The 21944-nt window shown below is 42.3% G+C and overlaps 1 protein-coding gene across 2 annotated transcripts; it reads left to right on the forward strand.

Annotated features, from left to right (window-relative positions):
* The first annotated feature begins 18 nt into the window (after positions 1-18).
* Positions 19-21294, forward strand: LOC111071671 (protein neuralized). Of its 2 annotated transcripts, none has more exons than XM_022363157.2 (3): positions 19-332; positions 18011-19803; positions 19880-21294. In XM_022363157.2, the coding sequence occupies exons 1-3, from the start codon at positions 308-310 to the stop codon at positions 20126-20128; spliced, it is 2067 nt and encodes a 688-aa protein (XP_022218849.2). In that variant the 5' UTR covers positions 19-307; the 3' UTR covers positions 20129-21294. The 2 variants fall into 2 exon arrangements, with proteins under 2 accessions (XP_022218849.2, XP_022218841.2); XM_022363149.2 differs by lacking the exon at positions 19-332 and adding an exon at positions 6336-6903.
* Positions 21295-21944: the final 650 nt, after the last annotated feature.

Raw genomic sequence — 21944 nt, forward strand, 5'->3', positions numbered from 1 at the left:
GTCACTCTTAAAATTTATATTGTGAAGCCGGTGTCACCACTAAAAAATCGCTGCACTGCCTCCAATTAAATGCTTTAAAATGGTGTATAACTAATCCAAATATTTCGTATAATGTGCTCCTACTCCTGCTCTATTGATCGATTTGATAAAGTGCTTGTGGGGAAGTCGCAAAGGCCCACGGCCACCTGAAAATTCGATGCCAAAGAAATTGTAAATGTGTCGTTGTTGCTGTTGTTGTTATTGTCATTTTGTGCCTTTTCGGATATCAAAGCGAAAATATACAAAAATTGTGTGATTATAGTAAGCAATGGGTCAGTCGGCTAGTAAAATAGGTAAGTCCAAACACCTCAAATCATGAAATTAACGACTTTGGGGACATTCCAATAAGGTTTGTGACCTTCCAATTCGACTCCCACCACCACCACACACACACAGCCAAACACATGGCAGGTGAACAGCTGTTTCGCCCTTAGAGATGGCACAATGCCGGTGTGTGTCGCTGTGGCGATAGTTTTGTGACGTGTACTGGTATGATATTTTCTTAGGGAAAGCCTGGTTTTATTTTATGGTTCGTAAGGGAAATTCGAATTTGGGAGAAAAATAAAATTGTATAAAAAAATCGTTACCCACCTTTCCTATGGATAGGGGTTGATATTTAAGATTTCTTAAGACTTTCACTTCAAAACACACAGTTAATTATAATGTAAGGGTTCCTTAGTCATAGATAGTTATTAAATGCATTTTGGGGGAAGTCTAAAGGTAGGATTAATCATAAATTGAGCTACTTATAGAGAAACCAGTTTAATAAAGGGTACAAGGGGTAGTGCTATTTTTTGAGCTTACTCCCCAATTTATCAGAATTGACGAACATCAAACCCTTAAGCAGCTTAGATACCCCGAAAAAATCACTGATTTGAAGTGGGAAAAATCAAAAAAAGGAATAGAGTCGAAGGGATTCTCTCACAGGGCTATAGAAAGGAGTCGCAAATGAAGGGCGCAATCTTACAGGTGCATTGAATGGATAGGATACCTGCTCTTCTTACCACATCATCATCACGACTCCACAGTCTATGTTCTTCCATCAAAAATCAGTTTCAATTATTCCCTAAGACAGTCTCCATGCAGCTGTAGACAATAAATTATAGGAGTTTATGGCCCAAGGAAAGGACGACGAAGGATCAGAACAATGAGGCAACCTCCAATAGGCAGGCGCTCGGGGCTCAGGTAGGATGATAACTGGAATTCGAACTCTCCTTTTGACCATGAAACACAAAGACACATGCTGTGGGCGAGCACCTCTATGGGTCAGGACTCTCTCTCTCTGTCTCTGTCTCTGTCTTTCTATGACTTGCCAAATGTCCTGTTTGTATCTGCGAAATATGAGGGAGTTTTTCCAGTTTGCCAGGCGGGAAAAAACTGCAATGGAAAAACTGTGTAAGCTGAAACCCCCGATGAAAAAAGGCCAAACATTTGGCCAGCACAACACACACAGTAAAATCCAATATTTTCCTCCTAACGGAATGCCGTTTCCCTTCGATCCCCGCGATCCTGCTATCCTGCGATCGCATGTGTTGATTTTTGGCGGGTATTTCTCTACGATTCTTTCGATGATATTTGATTAGCGTATGAGCATAAGGACGTGGCGGACGGAGGAATGGAGGATGGAGGTTCCGGATACGGATATGATGGGAAGTGAAAGAGAGGGCTGCTGCTGCCTTCTCTGCTGCTGCCAAATGCATCCCTCAAATGAATTCCCTTTTTGTTAGATCTTCGATCGAGACAGAGGCAAAGATGCATGCAGAGTACAACCAACTGCTGCTGTCTCGGCAGGTATCCCAAAAATTGGAGGAGAAGAAGCGATCATTTGGAGAACTCTATCGACTAAAGGATACTGTTAGTGCATAAAGAAATACATAGGGATATACATATTTTTGCCAGATCCCTATGAAAATGGGTAGATAAGTAAACATCGTGCATATATATTATTATCTACAAGTAGTACGCTGTCTCTACACAAAAGTCTAGTTCTTTAATTTCAATCGATGATCCATATGGATTCAAGGATTCGTCATTGCATTACATATATCCCCCAATTTTAATCGAGTACCAGGTAATGGAAAAAAGGGAAATACACAGAATACGAGTACGAGTACATATTGCATATGCTCCTTCTGCTGTCTGTCTCTCCATTCTCTTCTCGTTTCTCAAGTGCTTGCGCAATTCGGTTCTCTTCAATTCCTCTTGTGTCCTGTCCCTGTCCTGTTGGGATTAGTTCGAGTTTTATTTATATAAAACTCCACACACACACACACACACAGACACTCCTTGGGTTCGACTCCTTTGGGCTCGCTGGGATCTGGGATCCTTTCCCTTTCTTCGTTACTCGCTGGCGTTTGCATATGTCGTTTTCTAATTAAACATTTGGCGGCATTTGCTACAGTTTTTACTTAATTATGTTTGTGGTGGGATATTGATCAGTTATCGGTGGACCGAAGAAGTTCTCAGCTGTCCAAAGGATTTGACAGACATCTGCCTCTCATATTTTTAGGTATATAAATCTCTCTTTAAATTATAATAATCACCAATCTACGTAGGCCTAGGCCTATGCTCTATCTCTAGAAACACTTGAAACTATTTCCTCTTTTATTAGATTCTATAGTTGAATTCCGGTTTTTTTTTGCATTATTTAGCTACCATTCCCCATTTAATTTAGATGCCATTCCGATGATTAGAAAACGTTTCATTATTTCTATATATTTCCCATTTTTATCTACTGCCCAGACATGGGGTTTATCAGAGACACTTTTGAGTTGTCGTCGTGCCCCAAGGTGAAGCCGTACCCCAAACATTTGCTTACAGCATGATCATAAAGGGTGGAAGAGGAGGGCTTTTATGATAAGAGTCCCCCTTTTTTATGGATATAATATGCTATAATGTGATATGTGTGTAGGGAAATTCAATCAAAATATCATTTGTGTAACTCTGTTTTTTTTTTTTGTCTGTTTATCTTTAAGGTTTTATTAGAAAATAAATGGAGAGGGTGTGTGTTTCGTTATCTTATAAATGTGACGGAATGGAAATATCTGAGAAATATCTAATGATAAAAACACATTTACCATTCATTGTGGAACCGTTGGTGGAACTTTGTTTGTAAACTGGTCTAATAATTCCTCGTTTTTTCTACCTTTTTGTGGTAGAACTTTTGTTATCTTTTAATCTTGCCTTTTTAGAGATCGATCACATATTTCCCGGACATTTTGTGAAGCATTGCCTTTTATATTTCCCACAAGTTTAGACGGTTGATCTATCATTGATTTACCCTACAAAAAAACTCCCTCTTCTGGGCCGGAATGTATCTAAAGATATATACACTTGGCGTGCAAAATATCATTTGGCATTTTCATTAAACGCTTGCTTAAAAATACATGCAATTATCCACAGACTGGACACAGGGACAGGACAGGGTTTTCTATTTATCAGAAAGGACACCAACGGAGAGTAGCTGGAGGGAGGTTAAGGAACTGTCTGCAAAGGTAAATCGGCACTGTGGCTGTGACATCCACCAAGACAATGGTCGAAAAAGTAGACAATTGTCAGGCCAAAGGCAAAAAGATAAATGCGGGTTTTAAGCGAAGACTGAGGCGAAGAACGAGAGAAGATACGAAGATATTCTTGCTGTTGGCAGATGTTCGTGGGAGACCAGACCAAAGACTACATATGTACATACATATGTTCTGCTAAAGGCATCTTGGGGAGGCCTCCATTTCGGCCTCCCTTGTGCCAAAAATCTAAAATTAAACATAAACAATTTTTAAGCAAAAGGCAAATAAACAGCAGAGACAGAAACAGAGCAGAAGATACTCACTCGTATTGTATCTTGTGTACGATTGTAATATCTCCCCCCCACCCATCAAGAAGAATTGCCATCTGCCTTTGAGAGGGGGTCTGTGTGCCTGTCTGCCAGCCTGCTGCTGACAAAATATGAATATATAAACAGCAGAAATACGCCGTGCCGCGTATTTATAAATGGAGTTCGAGCAGGAGTCGGGGCGGGGAGAAAGAAGTAGCAGCATTATCTATCGACTCGCTGACTGGCAACTGGCGCACGTCTGTCGTTCACGCAGGCACGTGGCTCTGTCTTTAATGTGCTTGTTCCTCCTATTTTCGAAAATCCTTTCTGTATCTAGGAATTTGTACACCTGGAAATCGGCGAACAAACACAGCCAGAGAGCGATCGAAACAGGACAACGACAACGAATGAGAATGCTAAATGTAGACCCCTTTTTCCAGGCCCTTTTTTGTTGTGTTCGAAAACTGCAACCACAGATGGACACCTTTTCTGCTATGGCTCTTTGACAATTTTTTGGGGTTGATCCATGCGCTGGGCTCCTTGCTGGTTGCCGCTGGTTCCTGTTTCGCCAATATATTGGTCCTTTTTTTTTTTGCACACAACAGGCACACAGGAGAGGAGAGATCAGGGGACAGCAACAGCAGCAGCAGCAGCAGCTGTATTTCCAGGACGCACGCCTGCTGCCAGGATGCTGAATATGCATTTCCACTTTAATATCAAAATTTAAATGCTTTCTTGTTCCCCTTCCTCCGGCTGCTTCCTCCTCTTCTGGTGGTTCCGATCTTGATCCCTTCCGATCTTGAAAATTGCATCTGCTGTCAAGTCTGCTTCTGTCCTGCTGCTCTGCTGTCTCTGTCCAAGGCTCCTTGGATAGAGCATTGCTGATGATGATGATGGTGGTGGTCAAAGAGGAGCACTCTCTGAGCAATTATCATCATTTTAGAGCAGCGTGGCATCCATCTATAAAGGATAATCAGGAGTGAAGACAGCAGACAGCAGTTGCAGCACAAGCTGCTAACCGCAGAGCCACAGAAAGCCTCAAAGAAATGCCATCGAACCATTCCTACATCCCCATCATCGTAGGCAAAAATTGTATTTAATTTAAAGCTAAGAATTTCAAAATAATTGCAGTTCAAGGTCTTGGGGTTTAGGCTTCCAGAGAAGATGGGATGTTCTTGTGGTTATTTTTTTTATATCTGTCGAAAATGTAAAGTTTTTCGGTATTTTAATTTAAAGATTTATAAGGAAACTATGGAAATAAGGCAATTATCATCTGCTGAAGCTCTTTCTTTAAAAAATATCTCATCCTGAATGTAAACTTTTGCTCCTTCCAACTAAAAACTATTAAGAAAGCACTAGAATTCTGGATGATCATCATAAAATGGGGATATTTTGAGGGGATATTATCTCTGCCCCACTAGAGTAGCGCAAAGGCACGCTAAAATATTTCCTCAAGTACAAAATTCCCAAACAAAGTTCACGATCAAAAGCATTAAGGGGGCAATTTACATAGTTTCCCCCCAGTTACACTTGATATATACGTACATATATATAAACATATACATACATATGTATGTATATGAGAACCGTCGAATGGAATGATGGACCTTATAACCTTTCCCAAAAACAGAAGAGAGAGAATTGCTTTGAACCTTGGCTTGAACTGCTGCGAAACATAGCCAGTCGGACAGACAGAAGGGAAAACAACAGTTAGTAGAGATCACAGGGGTAGAGCAGAGAGCTGAGTACAGAGCAGAGCAGAGCATTCTGGCCAAAAGCAATATGCAGGCGGCAGGCGTCGTGGCCTAGAAGCAAGAATGCGCATAAAAGGAATCGCTGATCAAGGTGTGCGAGAAGGCATTGGAAGGAGCAAAGGAGAAGGCAAGAGAAGAAAAGGAGAGCCAAGAGCCAAGCCGAGACGCTGCGCCACAAAGGGGAATTATAAGGGAGGGCTCAACGACGATAAACGCGAATGGCAGGCACAAAGAGAGCGAGCGGAAACCATAGTAAATAAGAAACAGCTGCAAGAGAGAGAACTGAAATTCACGCTGTGTTTGTGTTGCCTTTTTGAAAGGTATATAGTAAAAGAAGGTGAGGTTTGACGGAGCTGTCTGTCAATGTATGTCAATATTCTCCTATAATATATTCTGAAAATCATTAAAAAAAACTCTGAAATATTGCACAGTTCATCCAACTTTTGATATGAATTATTTATTTGTTGACTTGCATATGTAACTTGCAAATATCTAATGTATTATTCCCTGAAATACATTTCGTAACTCACTGAATCAATAAATTAATCTTTCAAATGGAGTCCCGTAAAGAAATACGCAACCGAGAGAGCGCACATGCCTCACCTCCTGTGTGATATGCCTTTCGCCTTTGCCTTGCGGGTGCCTATTCGTCTCTCAGCTGTGACGGCGTCCAGCCAGGCAGCGGCTCTACCGTGTGCAGCCAAGACAAGCCAAAGAACAGTTAAAATTTGAACGTCGAAGCAATCGGTTGTTCGCTTCGCTTCGTCTCTGTCGTCTGTCGTTCGGTTCGTGTTGTTGCTTGTTCGAGTGTCCGTTGTTTCGTGTACTTTGTCGTTTGTTGCGTCCAACGAGCACCCAAAACAAAAATCCAAAATGTTTTATTAGAATCGAAAAGAACAATTTTCAATTAATTTAATGCCAAATAAAGTTTGCAAGCAGCTTTAGAGCAGTTCTCTGTTAGGTTTCTGTTAGCGTTTTCCAAACGCCATCACACTTTTCCGCTCACAAGAAAAACCAAAAAAAAAAAAGCAATAATACCTAAGATGGGTCTTTCGGATATACCAGCCAACTACATGACCCAGGGCAGCCATCCCCACCTGAATCATCCGCACCTGAGCAGCCACCATCAACATCAGCATCACAATCAACAGAATCATCAGCATAATGGCACGCCCGCCCAGCAGGCAGCCCATGTCCTGGCCATGGAATCGAATGAGCTGCTGATGAACACCAAAGACAAGTTGTCCAGCAAAAAGAAGATGCACTTGCTCAAAAAGATCAAGAAGCGCTTTGGACTCGGTTAGTAATTACACCATTTATTATAAAGCTATCATTATGCTCGGCTCTGGGAAAAAGTAATTATAGCGTGCGAAAAAACAGAAAAAACTGAAAGGCCCCCCATACCCCCCTATACATAATTCATTAACGACTGATTCCGTTTCCCACATAATATTAGCCGGATCTCAGAACTGAACTGAAACGTTTGTTAATTAATGCGGCAAAGATAAATAAGTAAATCAAAAGCAATCGCGCGGCGCTTTCTGCATACATTAGCATTTTTCCTCCGCCGATTCTTCAAAGTCAAACAAACAAGTCAAAAAACAAAAGCAAATTGTTCCCTCTCAAGTGGTTAAAATTGTACTAAAAATATAGTTAATGTTTTATGAATGGGGGGTAGTGGTTGAATAACCTTAGTTTTTGCTTTGCTTTTTCAAGGTTTCTTCTAAAGAAATTAACCTTAAGAACAACCGAAAGTTAGTTTTTGCCGGAAACGTCAGTTTATTCAAAAGAAATGCACTTTTTCAAGAAACAAATTTCAAAAATTTAACCGCAAATTGTATGAAGAATCAGAGAAGCAAAAAGAATCTGAAGGAGAAGTAGAATCAGAAAAAGAGTAATCTTCCCAAAAGAGGGAACGAAAGGCAAAGGAACCAAACCAAACCAAACGTACGATTATTGTTTATCATAACGATTATCTTCAATGTGGGAACAATTCGGGGAACAATTTTGTTGTTGTTTTGATTGCAGGCAGCAGCAGCTGAAAAGAGAAAAAGCCCCCAACAGGCGCTCGCTCTCCCTCTCTCTCTATTGCATTCCCGATCCTCTCTGAGTACGCTCTGGATTCTCTGGTCTTAAAAGCTAAACCAGAAAAACCAAAGCCAAAGCCCCCAATGACGCATAGGCAAAGACCGACCTCTACTTGTGGTTCGAGCCGGAGCCGTCGTAGCCCGAGCCCCCATATTCCCCATTCAGCATTTTTTGTTGTAATCTTTTTTTGTTGGTACTAAAGGGGGGGCGGGGAAATCGTTGTACGCGAAGCGCCGTTGCCGCCGTCGGCACAAAGTAAAGAGCAAAGAAATAGAGGTAGAAGACGAGAGGCACTCGCACACAAAACAAAAGAAGGAAGAACTAGGAAAGCCGAGCTTTGGATGCCCTAATCTGCTTCTCTGCTTATTCCCCTCTTAAAGGGTATCCAGCAAACGATCTACGAAAAAGAACCCTGCTGCCTGGTGGGGGGAAGCGGCAGGAAGAGGTGTGGTGTGTGCCTGCCTGGTCAAAGCTTTGAAGTCGAGCTTCAGTGTTAGCCGCTGGATGGTATGGTATGGGATCTGATGGGGATGGGTATATGGCATGGTTTATGTCTTCCATTCCATTTTGAACGTGCGTTGCGTATCGGTAATCAATGAAATTACTTTGTTGTTGTTGCTGCTGCTGCTGCTGTCTGGAATCAGCTGGTTTTTACTTTTTTTTCTGTCTTGTTTGTTACCTGCATTTTTACCTGTATTTTCTTTCTATTACATTTTTCGTTATTTGTTGGCCCGTTTGGCTTTGGCTGTTGCTTTGGCTAAAAAGTTTATCTTTGCTTTTGGCTTTTACTTAGGATCGAACGTAGCTGTAGCTTAGCTGTTGCTTCTCACGGTTTACTTTTTTCAGAGTCTCGCCTTTTACGAGAGAGTGCTGGGGCTGGGGCTGGCTTGTTGTACAATAGCGAAGCGACCTTCGATTGTTATTTTAAGAGTGCAAACATATGACAGACAGACACACACACACACCCCCATAGAATGAGGAACAACAATTATACATCTGTTGCGATTTACTTTCTGCTCTCTCCGCACCCACGCTTCTTCCTTGCTTGCGCTCTCCGGCTGTGTCTCTCTTGGTTAATTTTTGTCGCCTTCTTGGGGTAATTTTTTTGCTTCCTCTGGGGTAATTCTTCTCTTCTTTCGTTTTGCTGTGAGCTGTGAGCCTATGAGCTCATGGTACGCGATGTGTCATTGTCCATCTCTTGGGCATTTCGCACACTGCACTCACACATCTGTGTGTACTCCCATCCACTAATAATTGTGACATTAGCTGCTGATAAGGGGAGGGTTGGGTTGCCTGTGGTTGTGCCAATTCTATTTACTCACTCCACTTCTGTTATCTGATAACGGTCAGTGCAAATATTAGTTGCTATTGTTGCTATAAAGTTGGGGCTACACTTGACTGGGGGACTTTCTGCGCTGGAAAATTTGATTTAAAAGTCTCTTTTCAAACTTCAAGTAATTGTTTTATATTTACATCTACAAAGAAAGATGTTCCTGATTTAAGGATGATTCATGTGCAATGTAGAGTTAGTTATCTTTACATTTAAGTGTGGTTGAAAATTGATTAAGGAGCAGTTGTAAATAATAGTAAACTACAACTACCACAAGTGCTATAAATTAGGGGGCTTTTCTGGGGTTTCGGGGAATTTGATTTCAATTTTAGAATTGATAAAAGATTGCCCATTAGATTACCAGAGGATATCGTCTATAAATATGTATCTGCTTTAATTTCAAATAGATGTAGTCGGAATTCCATGGGAAAGAAACTCCTGGTATCGAATACTTACATATGTATATTCCCCACAAAAGAGACAGATCTCCTCCACAGAGTATCAAGTATCTAGTATCACCCATGTGTATAGTTATTCTTTCTCTCGACCCAAATTGTTATTAACTTTTATCAGTTAATTAACCAAAAGATGGCAGCATATGCCTCATGCCTCTTATGGAGTACCTTCTGCATGTATTTCTAGTACAGAAATTGTTAACAGTGTTGTATCTGTATCTCTCGCCGGAGATAACGCACTTTATAGATAAATTAGATACAAAAAAGAAAAAAAAACATAGTCTCGCTGCCCAGGGAGGGAGGCAAAGGGTGTTGCAACAGGCGGCGCGTCGCGTAAGACAAAAGGCCAGCCAAAAACTCACTCAGGTAGTAGCAACAACAGGTAAAACGAAGCAAGAGGCAGCTGCAATTAACTCACGCAACCGGCGAACTCGTAAAAGTGGTGGAGAGGGAGGTAGGACAAATACCTATGTATCGTATCGTAGTAGATCCAAAATGAAAAAAGGCATCTCTTTGGGTCAATTATCTACGGGCCACTAGGAGGGCGTTCGACGGGGAGCAGAGGCGGGAGATCGGGCTGCGATATGCATAAATCACTGCCATCGGAACACCACCTACGGGTATTTAATCTATCGTATTTCCAACGTACAACCAAAAGCAGCAGCTGTCCATCGAGAAACTTGGTCAAATCGGGTTTTTTTGGTTGTGGCTTTATTTCGGCTATTCATTAAAGAAAACTTTAATGTCGTTTCAGGGAAGAACTAGAACTAGATTTAAGATTTTTGCAGCTGTTCCAAATGGTTTAAATATGTTAAATATTTTACAATATTCATAAACATAAGTTGAGCTAGACATTTAACAGATATATTTGAAAAGAAACAAATGCTTGAAAACTGAAGTAGCGCTTGAGAAGTGGCTCTTGTATCCATTGTAATATGTAATAATCACATTATAATGATGTGGAAGCCTCTCTTCTTGAACATATTCCCCCCTTACATACAACATCATTATTTGTTGTATGATGCCCCTACCCTGCCGCCCTTCAACGCTTGAGTGATTTAATTACAGAAAAAATACAACACAAAGACCAACAGACGAGACGAGACGAAGGCGCAGTCGCTGTGCAGTCAAGTGCGGCAAGAAGTGGAAATGCAAGAGACGACGCGTCGTATCATCAGAGGAGGCCTTACATTATATGATATATTATATACGGTCTCTGGGAGAGAGAGAGAGGGGGGATTCTACCCTTTGAAGTAGTAGTTATTGCAACGCTTCGATAAACGCAACAAAACAAAGGCGGAAGAGTCGTCCAAGCTTATCTAAGAGCAAGAGGCAGGCAGCATATATGTAGAAGTATTATATGTCATGCCTTTCCATTTATTCCTATATAAATGCATAGTACACTTTCAAAAATGTACGAAATTAGAGTTATTTTGAATAAAACTTGGATTTTAGGGCCTTATACTTACAGCTACATTCGTTTTGGTTAGATTTAAAGGGTACTGCAGGACAATGTCAATATGCATTGGGGAATTGTTTTAATAGGGAATTATTCATTATAGGGATTTATTACGAATGGAACTTAAATTGGTCCAAGATTTATAGTTGTATTTCCCATTCCATGAGATCTTCTATACATCATATATGTTTGAAAACTCTTGGAGCAACCTATTTTGGTATATTATGATGTGTTGATGTGTCTTATGCTTCCTTCTACGAGTATGTCTGGTGTTTATATATTTAGATCGTGTTTTTATAGCCGCTATACGCTTCGGTTCTTCTTGGTTGGAGCCAAGTGTGGGGCCTGTGAGGCCGTGGGGCATGCTTCAGCGCACAAATGGAAGCGCAACAGCCAGCAGATATAGCATATCATAATACTACATAGAGAGAGAGAGAGAGGTGTTCCCATTCCTGGGGTTGTTTGTTGTCTTGTAAAAATAAAACAACATGTAAATTTGATTGGAGCTCTCTGTCAATCCACCCCCGCAGCTCGCGCTATGCTCTCTTCCTTCTATCTGCTATCCCCAACTCTATCTATAGCATTTTTTACAGCCTTTTTACCCGATAGCTATGCTATGCTCTCTTTCCCCTTAGCCAATTATATTTAGATGGAGTTTCGTTTGTACGAAAAAAGTCTGTGTGCAAAGGCGGAAAATGTATGGTGTTTCACGTGGAAAACACCAGAGGGACATAAGGTGTCATTGAACCCACCAAAACAGAGAGAAAAGGTGGTCAAATGGGGCTGCTCTTTGGGGGCTTCTGGCTAGCAAAGTGCAAACCCCTTGAAATCACTTTTTCCTGCATTGATTTCTCTCTGAATCTCTGTCTGTGTCTGCTGTCGGCTGTCTGTGTCCCATCTTTAATCTGCGGCATCAGATTTCGCTTAATCGCCTCAAAAGTGCATTGTACTTATAGGAAGAGCTTCAGGCCCCCAGCTCCAGCTGGGCAGAGCTGTCCCCCAGACACACGACCATCCATACTCGCACTCGTCGTTTGACCTCTGGTTTCCATTGCATTGTCACTACATTTCTGCTGCTTCTGCTGCTGCTGCTACTGCTGTGTTTCTGTTGTGCAATTATTTTTATTATATTTTTGCAGTCTATTTCCCATTTTCTTTAGTGGAAAAAAAAATGCTACTAGAATTACAGACAGAGCGGGAAAGAGAGAGCAGTGGCATAAAACCGGGCCTGTTGTTGTTGGGGGGGGGGGACAAACACTCTCCTCAGAGACAGAGACAGAAGTTTCTCTCGTCCGATACGATGCGATGCGATGAGTGCGGTTTCCGCTGCACTGACCACCGATTGAGGCATGAACGGAAGTGGTTTGTTTTTTTGCATGCAAGAGGAACTATTGAAAACTATTCGACGAGGCGGAATACTCTGCAGGAAGCAAAGGAAAGAGTATTTTAAGGGAGAGAAATTTGTATGTGTTGGAAAATTCTGATTGCAAAAACAGTTGTGGAGATGAGAATTTTAAAGATATGGTGCAGATATTTAGTGGACTTGTAGGTCTAGATATTGTCTAAATAAATATTCAAAATCTTCCAAATCGGAATGCTATTTCCTACAGGTTAAGCAGATTTTACACCAATATCTTCCACATTTGTGTGGCAAACTCTGTAAACTTTCATCGCCGCTTTTGTTTTGTTTTTGTGATTTATTAATTAACATTCATTACCATTAGCTGTAGCTGTAGCTTCAGCTTCATTTGCAGTTAATTTAAGCAAAGAATTTAGCATTATTTTTATTGATGTGAGAATGAATTTACACAGACGACAAATCAAGCAACGCTTCAGCGAGGGGGCGACTGTGGACTGCTGCCCACAACATTCATCGTCTGTTGTCTGTTGTGTGTGACTCTCTTCTGGTTCGAATCTAATCCAAACAACTAACAAATGACAACCCACACATTGTGAATGTTAGGCGTGTGCTAGGCACCAACTAATTTCAAACTAAAATGTCGAATGCACCTTAAACGGGGAGAGGAGAGGGGAGTGGGGAGTGTATTCGATTCGGATATAAGACTATTTATCGTGTGGCATGTGGGCTGTGTTTTCCATCCATTGACAAGCCCCGCAGTGTAGTCCGTCCGTTGGCCAAAAGCTTGCCTCAATATTCATTCATTCACCCACCCACTCAATCGATCCACGGCCTGCTGACTCGTAGTATTTGTGGCATAATTTATGCCAAATGTTTGACCAATTGATACAATTTGTAAATGATCCAAGAAAAAAAAAAAAGAAAGAAACCCCCCGCTCTGTAGAGGTTTTCCCCCTCCTGTTTATTGGGGCATTTCCGGTGCAATTAAAGGCCGGTTCGGCCTTCGGCCTCGTCAAACGTTGTGTTAATTGTCCGCACACGTTGTCCCCACCCTTGCCTCATGACTCATGCACGTGGGCATACACCCATTACAAAGGAGAAGCACACGGCGGCACGTGACCTATGAACTCTAAAGCAGAGCGAGTGGGCAGACAGGCAACGAGAGACAACGATGGTAATGGATGGGATGGTCTTTTGATCACTTGTTGCTTGGCATAGGCACAACTATTTGAATCTCTCTCTCTCTCTCTCTGCTTTAATCACTCTCTTAATTATGCTCTTAATCTTCCACTAATCCACTGATACTTTTATGACTGAATTCTTCTATGCATTCTTCAAAGATCTCTCGTAAAAGTGGGACACTCTTTAGAGTCCTGCTTTCACCTGCTTTGAGCACATTGTTTTCTCCATTATAACTTAAACGATGTCTAAAGAGATTGCTCTAGTAATTACATACATACTTGAGTGATTTGTTAACACAAATCGTTAAATTCCAACAGCAATAAGCTACCAACTATGGGTGCTTAAGCTCTCCCATCCATCGCATAAATCTCCTGAAGCAGCTCCTCTTCAACTGGAGAGCCACCACCATTCGGGACAGAGACAGACATTATCATGATCGTGTGTCTGTCTGTTTAATGATCTATCTACCCCAGCCACCCCCTCACCCGAGTTAATGTAACTCAATTTTCAACGAATTTTCATTGCATTTTCCTTGGAATTGAGTGCCAATTGAAATCTAATGAGTCGTTGAATGCACTGCACCGCCGATTCCCTTGTGATCTTCATCTTTGGCTTGTTAAAATGATTTCATCTAACGATTCAAATGATTGTTGTTGCCTCACTCTCTGCAGTTGGATTTCTGTTTAATTTTTTCTTTTTATGACACCTGCATGATTTTCACATGATTTTTCCACCCGCTCTTGCTGCTCGTTGCTGCAGCAGCTTCTCTTAGAGAAGATCTCTCTCTGGCTCTGTGTCTCTGTGTCTCTGTCTCTTTCCCTCCATCTCTGGTTGCAATTATTTTGCGGCTTGTTACAGGTTTTCTTCGATATATGTATCTCTCTCTTCTCTTCTATATATACAAATTTGGAGTCGTGGGAATTGTTTCTGTGTTTTCACAGCGTGGGAAATTTTTTTCGTTTGGCTTTGGGCCTCGGATACGGGACGGAACGGGACGATCTGCCTGCCAAACGGTAAATCAGGTTTTTCCTTTTTCCCCCAAAACCGACGAAAATTTGCCTTCTGCCTTCGTGCCACTGTTGCGCCTCTCTGGTTGCACTACCCAACCGATGCGATCGGTGGGCCTTCGGTCTTTTGGTCTTCTTTGGCAGCCCGGCAAAAGCTTGAACTTTTCTCATCTGAACGATTGCCGATTGGTCGTTTTTGGGGCTTAAATTATGCTGCAAATTTGTGTGTGGAGATCTACATTAAAGGTAGAGATCATCAGAAGCTGAGGTAGATCGTCACAGAAGAAAGGGAAGACCTTTAGAAGAGGGAGATCATTAGAAGGGTCGATTAATGAAGACTTTAGCGGTTAGGCCTTAGAATTCTTGCTCTTAATTCTTCTGCCAACAAAGATCAATCCACGATCAAATTAGTTTCATATAATCACGAGGAAAAGCCTCATTTATTTAGAGGAAAAGCAACCCTCATGCATTGTGAGGAGGATCATTAAAGCCTAGAGACAATTCCAACGCAACTTCTGTTAATTAATTGGGACTTGTAGAGGAGAGAGATGTAGGAATGGTAATGGTAATGGTAATGGTGATGGGGTTGGGGTGAGGGTTGCGGGGTTGCGGGGTTTGGCATCCAATGGCTAATTGAAAGTATCGACGCGTCGTAAAACCGTTGTGTGTGGATTGTAAATTCAGGGGAAAAACAAGGAAAAACAGAGACGCCGTCTTTCATTCATGGCATAGCTTCTGTGTATGTTTGTTTGTAAGATTCCATTGACTGGACAAACTGTCTGTCTGTCTGCCTGCCAGTCGTGTGTCTGTGTCTGTGTCTGGGCCATGGGGGCTACCGGCAGCAAAAAGTAGGCGTCGCCACATCCTGCAATAACAGAGCAGCAGCCGCTAATAGCTCCAATACACGTCTGCACCATGGAATATACGTGATTTCCTACTTCCTGAAATGTCGCGTCGCCGTTCCGTCGGTCAATTCATAAATATTGATGGGGCATTCGAATCGGTTGCACATTCTATCAAAGAAAACAGAGGAAGAGACTCCAGTTTTTGAGAGCAACTCTCGCGCTTCTACTACTCCCTGAAGAGTGGACACTTCTCCGTATCTCTCATTCTTCCTCGCCTCCTCCTGGAGTGTAGGAGATTCTAGTTCTATCGATATCTTTCTCTGAAGAGGGGGCTCTCTCCTTCCATCGATCTCTCCTGCTCCCCTTTTCCCTCTCTTCTCTCTCAACCGGAAGTACAGAGAACCTTAGAGATTGCTGCTGCTCCCTTTCCACTTTCTGTGTGATTTTTGTGATTTCCTTCTTCTGCCGAGGGTGAGGGTGAGGGAGACAGAGACTTCCTGTTTCTTCCTGTGCGGAAGTGAAGAAGCACTTAAACGCTGCCAAGCCAAGAAGGTTCCTCCACGAAACGGGGATTTCTCTGTACAGATTTCTGCTGCTGCTGCTGCTGTTGCAAGTCATTGCTCCTGGGTCGCCTGCAGCAGGATTTTTTTTTTTGGGACTCGGGGATTAAATTTCAACCCTCAAGCGAGCGAGAGCGGGAGAATCTTCTGCATTCGATGTATCTGTGTATCTGCGTATCTTGGTATCTGTAGTTGGTTTCATTTTTGATGAAATTTGAACAGCTGCAGTGTCTGTGGAGAGCAACCCCTAGAGCAGCGATCGAAACGAAGGGAAAAAGCAACCAACCCTCCACTCGGCTGGGCTGGACAAAAAGGGAACACTCTGTGGAACGAATACACTCGTCCCGGCTCGAGGGTAGTTTTACCTGTTTCCCCCGATGTACAGCTGCTTCTGACCTTAGCCCCCCCGCCTCCTACTTCTTCGTGTGGCAGCTGCCACATGCCGCCGCTTAAAGCAAACACATTGATCCTCGCTCTGGATCTCCTGCTGCTGCCACGCGCCGCATATCAACATTCAACATGGTAATCATCTTCATCTTTCATGCCTCTCGTCTGCGTCTGCGTCTTCGTCTCCATCTGCCTCCTTTTGTTGCACGTCCGTCCGTCCCATGCTGTTGTGCAGGTCCTTCGTCTTTTTATTTTCTCTTAATTTGTACCTTTATTTTTTGCTGTGTGTGTCTGTGTTTGTTTTTTTTTTTCTCTGTGCAACTGTTGGCGGCATGCCACGCAGTCGCTTTCGTCTGATGTCTGTTGGAAAAACCTGTCCTCTGTCCCTCTGTTTTTTTTTCGTAATTATTTATATTGCCATATGGATTGGTTATAGCTTCCCCCCCAAGCACTTCTCTGCTTGAAGTCTGTGGATTGCTTATAGATCCTTCTGCAAGTGTTTTGCATCCTTCAGAAGTCTTCGTCGTCTGCTGCTGCTGCTGCTGGTAATTGTTGTCGCCAGCAGCTGGTGCAAGGTTGCAAGGTGCTGCTGTGTGTCTTTTCATTAATTAATGCCAATTGCTTTAGGATCAGAATTAAGAAATTGTTGTGCTGTTTTTACGACTAATTTGTAAGGATTCCCTGGGTCTAGAGGTTGTCGTTGCAAAGGTTTCTTAACTGATAGAAATCCTTGAATTCTTTGATATATTTAAGGAGAGTTTAAGCTTCAAATTCAGCTGTGGAAGCAGTGTAAATTATTGCATTTTATCCCCAAATTTCTTTAGCTATAATTCTTAATTCCTTTTCCCGTTTTGAAAGCATTTCCGTACAGTCATTGCCTAGAATTTCGAAAGAACAATATTTTCCTATGCCCGAAAACACACACTCTGCCACATTTCACACTTTTGGAAGTCAGTTTTCCAAGAACTACTTTTGAAAATCCAATAACCATGACCTATGAATGTTTAATCCATCTGTCTATGTGGAAGTCTCTTTTCGAAATACCAGCACATCCGCCTGTTCTCTTTTAAGATTTCTACACCCCTACGAATCGCAGAGAGATCATTTACCCCAACAAAATGGGGATCAATAATTTTCATCGAAGTCACGTGCCATATCCGTAAATGAAAAGCAACTAAATTCAAGGGATACCAGAGGCTAGGCTTCCAGGGGTTTATTGACTTCTGAAAGAGTGATTCAGACCGTGTTCCAGGCTGCTGTGTAATACGATATCTAGCACATGGTTTGTGCAGCTATCTGTGGCATCTTATGCTTATGCTTATGAGCTCTACCTGCAGCACGAAGGAGGCATGTGAAAAACTCTATGGCGAAGAACATTGGCGTAATCCAATACGGGCGACACGACATGACTCTTCTCTCACACAAAAGAGATACAGAAAATGTAGCTGAGGGATAAATGGGAAGAAGAATGGGTAGAAGATGTAACCAATGGATAAATGCAACTGTCGAATATGTATCTAAGGGATAAACACAACTAAGGGATGCATCTGAGGGATAAAATAAGAGAAAAGGGAAGTCTATTTCACCCATTGATACGATAAAGAGGGACTTGCAAGTTTTAACAGATCAAATCCAGGATGAGTGAAGAGAAGAGAAGCGAAACATAGAATCATAAATTTTCCCCCTTAAACGTTTTCTAACTCTAAAATTTTCTTTTTATTATTTTCTAACAGTTCGCCGTTCGCCCTCCTCATGCCCTGGACCCAACAACCTGCCGCCCCTGCAGTTCCACAGCGTGCATGGCGATAATATCAGGATCTCACGCGATGGTACACTCGCACGTCGCTACGAGAGCTTCTGTCGGGCCATCACCTTCTCCGCGCGCCCCGTGCGCATCAACGAGCGGATCTGCGTGAAGTTTGCGGAGATTTCGAACAACTGGAATGGGGGCATACGCTTCGGCTTCACCAGCAACGATCCTGTGTCGCTGGAGGGCACACTGCCCAAGTACGCCTGTCCCGATCTGACGAACCGTCCCGGCTTCTGGGCCAAGGCACTGCACGAGCAGTACTGCGAGAAGGATAATATCCTGTACTATTATGTGAACAATGCGGGGGATGTGATCTACGGCATAAATAATGAGGAGAAGGGCGTGATCCTGTCGGGCATCGATACGCGAAGTCTGCTGTGGACTGTGATTGATATCTATGGCAATTGCACGGGAATTGAATTCCTGGACTCGAGGATCTACATGTACCAGCAGCAGCAGCAGCACCAGCAGATAACCCAGTCCCTGCCCCTGCAACCGGTGATGCAGCAGCAGCAGCAGCAGCAGGTGGCACAAATGCAGCAGCAACAGCAACAACAGATGCCACAACAATCCGCCCTGAATCCGCATCATCCGCATCAGCAATCGCGTCGTTCGCTGCCCGGCAATGGCGGCGTGATCGAACACGATCTGGAGAGGCATGTGATGCCATCGTTGCAGTCATTGCATTTGACAGGAAATGTCACAAGCAGTGTGGAGCAGGCGGCCATCGCCCATGATCTGGCGAATGGTCTGCCACCGCTACGATACAATGCCAATGGACGGCTCATACCGGTGCCCTTTCACATCACCAAGGGCAGGAATGTGCGCCTCTCCCATGACCGTTTCATTGCCTCCCGCACAGAGTCGGACTTCTGTCAGGGATATGTGTTTACGGCCCGCCCCATACGCATTGGGGAGAAGCTGATTGTGCAGGTCCTCAAAACCGAGCAGATGTATGTGGGTGCCCTGGCGCTGGGTCTTACGTCGTGCAATCCCGCCATCCTGCAACCAAATGATCTGCCAAACGATTCCGATTTCCTGCTAGATCGTCCCGAGTATTGGGTGGTCTCCAAGGATATAGCGGCAGCCCCACAGCGCGGCGATGAGATCGCCTTCTTTGTGGCCCCCAACGGGGAGGTGTCGATCAGCAAGAACAATGGCCCAGCCGTTGTGGTGATGCATGTGGATCAATCCCTGCAGCTTTGGGCATTCCTCGATGTCTATGGCTCGACGCAATCGCTGAGGATGTTCCGCCAGCAGTTGCCGAATATGGTGGCATATCCCTCACAGCCGCAGGTGAATGCCAGCGCCTGCAGCACCTCCACCGCTTCTACCTCTCGAATGCTGAACATGACAGAGTCCATGAGCAGCTTGAATGCGGGACAGCTGCTGGGCGCTGCCACCAAGATGCTGCAGCATAACTCCCAGTTGAGTGTGGCCCAGAGCACCAGCACGCTGGCCTCCAACGCTGGAGGGGCAGCGAATGGCAATCGTATGATCAGCATGCCCTCCAACGGTGATATCCTGCAGATCCAACCGAATGGCGGTGGCACTGTGCTGGTCGTTAACCTGCCACCAGCCAGCAGTTCCCATGATTTGAATGGCCAGCAGATGAGTGCAAGGCCAACGACAACGACGGTGACATCCAGTGGAATATTGGCAGGAGCCTGCAGCAGTGGCACACTCATTAGCACAGCCAGCAGTCAATATATTGAGGTGAGTCCAAACCAGAGAGCGAGATATCATTCAGCAGTATACTAAAGTTCAATTTCTTTCGTTTATTTCCGTGTAGCCCGTTGCTAATAGCACAAATAATGCTGCCAACAAATGGAAGGATAGCCTGAGCGATCAGCATAGCACGGACTCGAGTGCCGAGTGCACTATTTGCTATGAGAATCCCATTGATTCGGTGCTCTATATGTGCGGACACATGTGCATGTGCTACGACTGTGCCATCGAGCAGTGGCGCGGCGTGGGCGGTGGCCAGTGTCCGCTCTGTCGAGCAGTGATACGGGATGTCATCAGGACCTATACGACGTAGGAGCCGCCACTAAAGGATTCAGCGTTGGAGCAAGGAAGCGGGAAGCGTTTCAGTTTCCTAAACAAAGAAAGAAAACTTTTAAACTCGCAATCAAATCTACAAACAAAACAAAAATTACTATAAAAACTACACACAAAGATTGTTGCATTTCGTACGAAAAAGAGCGCAAAAAGAGAGCAATTATTTAAAGGAAAGAAAAGCAGCGGAAGAGAGAAAGCAATTATATAAGGTGTAATAGGAGCGAATAGGAGGAGAGCACAGTATGGAATGGATTGCAAGACTCTAGTATTAACAAATAATTAATATTTTTGCAGAAACTAAAGATTACAGAAAGAACTAACTAAAGAGAGAGATTATCTTTGCGCAAGAGGAATGAATGTCTGTCTGCATGCTTCTTATATGCTTATTATATATATATAATTTTTTTGTGATTTTATGAGTATAAGAGTGCGCCCCAAGAGAATATTATTGTATTGTTCAATCGAGATTTTTACGTTTATTTCAATTTTTTGTAAACTCCCCAGAGAATCGCAGGACGTATTTTGAGCGATATACTTATACATTATATGATATATTTATGCGTGTTGTATACCACATATAAAAACCAAAGTATTGTATGGATGGATTGTTGTACGAGATTGTACGAGATGTTGATATTGATCAGAACCGATCCGTTTTTGTATTAAATTTTATATTGTATTGTGCAAAAAAAAATTGAAGGGCAAAAGTTGTTGCAAATTTACCTAGTTTTTCTTTATATGAAATTTTCTATTAAAAAAAAAAACAAAATTATATTTTTCCAATCATTTTGGTGCTAAAAAATGTTTTGAATTTGCGAAAAAAAAATTATGAAAATTGTTAAAGGATTTTGAATGAAAAGTTATGTTTAAGCTTGCAGCAACTACAGCAACAGGATGGAAATTATAGGAATTAAAACCAATGACTACTTTCAGGACAAAAGGAAACGGATAAAAATCTATAAATAATATATTCTGCCAGCACAAAAAGGATTGATTGATCAGAGAAAAAATACTTACATATATGCACGAAAACCAAAATAACAGAAAGCAAGATGCGTGTTAAATCTAGTTTATAGTTTAGGCTTTAAGTCAGATTTTAAGTTAATTTCTAGTCAACGAATTATGCTGAAGTTTAATCTAAAAAAACAAAAAGAAATGGGACTTCAACCAAACTACAAACAAACAAAAAAAGACATGAAAACTATGAAGGAAAACCGTATATTGAGCACACACACGCTAAGCAATTTTAATGGAAATGCCGCATTTTAATGAATTAACATTTAAGTAGTGCACATATTTTAATGACAAAATGATTATATATATTTTAAATGAACAAAAGACTTGTATGTTGTAGTTGTACAGCAGCAGCTTGAAAGGAAATATGTATTGAACACTGGATGCCCATCTAAAAGAACAGAATCATGCAGTTAGAGAATTGCCAATAATTAATTAAAAATACCAAGCAGCAACACACAGAGCAGAACAAACTTTACCTAAGATTGTATTAAAGTAAACGATCATCTAAGAAGCAAAAGAAACAAAGAAAACAATGGAATGGGAAATGAAGCGCAAGCTTACTATTTTTGTTATAAGTATGGATTGGCTTGGATATGGCGAGAGGGATACGATACAATGGAGACATTTGTTATTGCCACTATTTATAATTAATTTTTAATTTTTTTAATGAATACACTAGTTCGTACTATTACGGATACAAATGCCTAGTTATGAGTAAACATTTAAATGTATTTATGAAATTATATTTGATATATGTAAGACAACGCAATGCTGTAATA

Source organism: Drosophila obscura, unplaced genomic scaffold (genome assembly GCF_018151105.1).
Source record: "Drosophila obscura isolate BZ-5 IFL unplaced genomic scaffold, ASM1815110v1 contig_4, whole genome shotgun sequence".
Lineage (NCBI taxonomy): Eukaryota > Metazoa > Arthropoda > Insecta > Diptera > Drosophilidae > Drosophila > Drosophila obscura.